The sequence below is a fragment of the Anopheles gambiae genome, chromosome X (assembly GCF_943734735.2).
Source record: "Anopheles gambiae chromosome X, idAnoGambNW_F1_1, whole genome shotgun sequence".
In the NCBI taxonomy this organism is placed as follows: Eukaryota; Metazoa; Arthropoda; class Insecta; order Diptera; family Culicidae; genus Anopheles; species Anopheles gambiae.
In genome coordinates, this window is record NC_064600.1 from 17,995,041 (window position 1) to 17,998,855 (window position 3,815).

Here is a 3,815-nt window from a genome sequence, read left to right on the forward strand (position 1 = left end):
AAGCGTTGCCACCGCCCTAAGGGCGGTGGCAACGCTCATCGGAAGCGATTTTATCGGATGAGATTTATATGGGATTTGGCAGATACAGTCTTTCCCCGAGTTACGCGAATAATGCGTTCCGGAAACATTCGCGTAACTCGGATTTTCGCGTAAGTCGAATATCACATGTTACAGCAAAAATATACTTTATTTATCATAATTTTTGATTGAATTTAGTTCATTTATGTAATTTAATACTTATTTGATGCAATTGGTGTAGAAAATTTGGTTATTTATCGGTAATTATTTTTCATTTGACAATTGATGGAGAAAATTGTACTGATTTGACATCTGAACTGTCAAAAATAAAAATTCGCGTAACTCGAATTCGCGTAACTCGAGTGTCGCGTAACTCGGGGAAAGACTGTAACGTCGGACGTGCGATTTCGTCGTCCGACGTTAGGCCCGTGTCTGTGCTCCATCGGATGCGATTTTATCGGAAGGCCTGTCAAAATTTTATATGGGATTTGACAGATAATGTCGGACGTGCGATTTCGTCGTACGACGGAATCGAAAATGTTTGATTTCGTCGGACGCCGCATCCGATTTTATCTGTCAAACTAAATGTGTGGTGTTTTGTAGGAACAATCTCAACTTAATTTTTCATGATCGTTATATTATTCCAATCATCCAATTAATCGCAATATTATACGAAAAAGCGTTTGACAGCACGTGCGATAAAATCGCATGCGATGGAGTACAGACACGGGCCTTATCTGTCACGAGTCGTCCGATGTTATCTGTCAAATCCCATATAAAAATTTGACAGGCCGTCCGATAAAATCGCATGCGAAAAAGTGTTGCCACCGCCCTAAATGTGGCAAATCTTTTCTTTAGTTTTTCTTTGGGATAACTGTCAAATCGTTCGGAATAGGCGAACCCGTACATTTTTCCCACTTTGCATTTGACAGTTGCTTGATCGAGTAACGATCATTCGGTAATGAAAAAGAAAAATACGCTAAGTTAGCTATTTACTAAACTGCTATTTGTATAAAAAAATCTCGCATTTTTTGTGAATTCTTGCTGATTGGCGTAAGGATTAATTAATATTATTTATAGTTAGAGCAACACAAAGTGACACAACGGTGCAAACGCCGTTGACAGCTGACGTGACATTTGCCCGTAGCAGTGTATGACCTGCCAAGTACGGGGTTCTCAGAACGGGCTGAAGAAAAACAAGGTTGCTAGGGGACGTGTTGCGCAAAACTCTGTCCGACCGTAAGCTCGGTATCCCTTCGATTCCCCAGATTTGCCGACGAATCCCGTACCCAATCAACTGTAACCCGTGCCGCTGCAATCAATGGCCTCGCTGCTGAAGTTTTCGGCTGGCCTGCGGGCGTACAGCCGCAGCCACCAGCTGCTGTTCCGGGTAAGTCGCTTTCCGGGGTGGAGGGAGGTGAACTCTTTTGCTCGCTGGGTGATGAAATTTAAATTACGTAATTGTAAGACATCGTACCCGGGCCGATTTGACCGACGCAGTGACCACTTCCGGACTGGTCGGGGGTCACCGTGCGGGACGATAGGGTCACCTCCACCAGGAAGGCCTCCAAAACCGCCTCTGTTGACACTCATTGTTCGTTTTGTTTTCATTTCGTCGCTCGCAGCGCACTAAGGTTTCGAATGCGGCTGAATTCCGGGCCGCCCTGGTGAACGTCCCACCGACCGAGGTTACCACGCTGGACAGTGGGCTGCGTGTGGCGAGCGAAGATTCCGGCTCGCAGACGGCAACCGTCGGTCTGTGGATCGATGCCGGCTCGCGCTACGAGAACGACAGCAACAACGGGGTCGCCCACTTCCTCGAGCACATGGCGTTCAAGGGTACGGCCAAGCGGTCCCAGACCGACCTGGAGCTCGAGGTCGAAAACATGGGCGCCCACCTGAACGCGTACACGTCCCGGGAGCAGACCGTGTTCTACGCTAAGTGCCTGTCGAAAGACGTGCCGAAGTCGGTCGAGATCCTGTCCGACATCATCCAGCACTCGAAGCTGGGCGAGGCGGAGATAGAGCGCGAGCGGGGCGTGATCCTGCGCGAGATGCAGGAGGTCGAGAGCAACCTGCAGGAGGTGGTGTTTGACCATCTGCACGCGACCGCCTACCAGGGTACGCCGCTCGGCAACACCATCCTTGGCCCGACCAAGAACATCCAGTCGATCGGCAAGTCGGACCTGCAGCAGTACATCGATGCGCACTACAAGGCGCCGCGTATCGTGCTGGCAGCGGCCGGCGGCGTACGGCACGGAGATCTGGTGCGCCTAGCCGAGCAGGCCCTCGGCAAGGTGAGCTCGAGCGTGGATGGGAAGGCGGCTGCGCTGGCCCCGTGCCGGTTCACCGGCTCGGAGGTGCGCGTGCGGGACGACTCGCTGCCGCTGGCGCACGTCGCGATCGCGGTCGAGGGCTGCGGCTGGACCGATCAGGACAATGTGCCGCTGATGGTGGCGAATACGCTGATCGGCGCGTGGGACCGGTCGCAGGGCGGTGGCGCCAACAACGCGTCGAAGCTGGCGATGGCGTCGGCGACCGACGGGCTCTGCCACAGCTTCCAGTCGTTCAACACGTGCTACAAGGATACGGGCCTGTGGGGCATCTACTTCGTGTGCGATCCGCTCAAGTGCGAGGACATGCTGTTCAACGTGCAGAACGAATGGATGCGCCTCTGCACGATGGTGACCGAGGGCGAGGTCGAGCGGGCGAAGAACCTGCTCAAGACGAACATGCTGCTGCAGCTGGACGGCACGACCCCGATCTGCGAGGACATCGGGCGCCAGATGCTGTGCTACAATCGCCGCATACCACTGCACGAGCTGGAGCAAAGAATTGACGTAAGTGTTGTTTGTTTGGTTCTTTTGTGGTTTTGGTTTTGGGTTCAAAGCGCCTCAGCTTTACTCATTTATATCGGTTTTGTCTCTCTCTCTCTCTCTTTCTCTCTCTCTCTATCATTCTAACGCACAACCGCAGAGCGTCACTGCCCAGAATGTGCGCGATGTAGCCATGAAGTACATTTTTGACCGCTGCCCTGCCGTTGCTGCCGTCGGACCGGTCGAGAACCTGCCCGATTACGTGCGCATCCGCTCGTCCATGTACTGGACCCGCCTGTAAGATGCGGACGCATCCACCCCATTAGGTGACGAGCAAACGAAGTGGAAAGGAAACGGAAAACAACCCTTGCCTGCGCGTAGGCAAGGCGAGAACGGAATGTGATCTACGAGACCTCTGTGACTACAGATCACGCATAGAACGGCGAGAGGGGATGATGGCATACATTGCTTAGCCAGTTGCCACTCCTGGTTGGGAGCATCTCGTCACTTACCTTCCTTGTTTTGTACAGATAGCCCGAAATTGAAATTAAAATACGTTAAACAAATAAAAAAAAAATCAAAACAAAAATCAATACATGATGAAGCAATTTGCACTCTTGTGGCGAGTTCATGATACATTGCAAGGCTCTAGAGAGCGTCGCGTATCATTGGTGGATGCTTTCACAGGACCATTCGGTGTGGTTGCATACCGCACGGGAATCCGTTCGTGGGAAAACGCTAACCTTTCACGTACATGTTGCTTCACTTGCCCGCAAGCAAGCAATAGTACACGAGCAATGGTACGTGCACGTAGCGGGAAGCCAGTACCGAACGCGTGAAGGCGTGAAGCAATAGACTTCTGACTGCGATGCAACCGATGAGCGTTGGGTAAATATTGATCAGTATCAATTGCAGCAAACCGCTGGGACAGTTTTGCTTTTGCAGGAGTTTTCGTTGTTCGCTATCCGGTCCGATTGCTAC

At 51.6% G+C, this 3,815-nt stretch overlaps 1 protein-coding gene across 1 annotated transcript; it reads left to right on the forward strand.

The window, feature by feature from the left end:
- The first annotated feature begins 1,120 nt into the window (after window positions 1-1,120).
- Window positions 1,121-3,427, forward strand: LOC1270421 (mitochondrial-processing peptidase subunit beta). The gene is made up of 3 exons (XM_309120.6): window positions 1,121-1,408; window positions 1,644-2,858; window positions 2,995-3,427. The coding sequence occupies exons 1-3, from the start codon at window positions 1,340-1,342 to the stop codon at window positions 3,133-3,135; spliced, it is 1,425 nt and encodes a 474-aa protein (XP_309120.5). The 5' UTR covers window positions 1,121-1,339; the 3' UTR covers window positions 3,136-3,427.
- The last annotated feature ends 388 nt before the right edge of the window (window positions 3,428-3,815 follow it).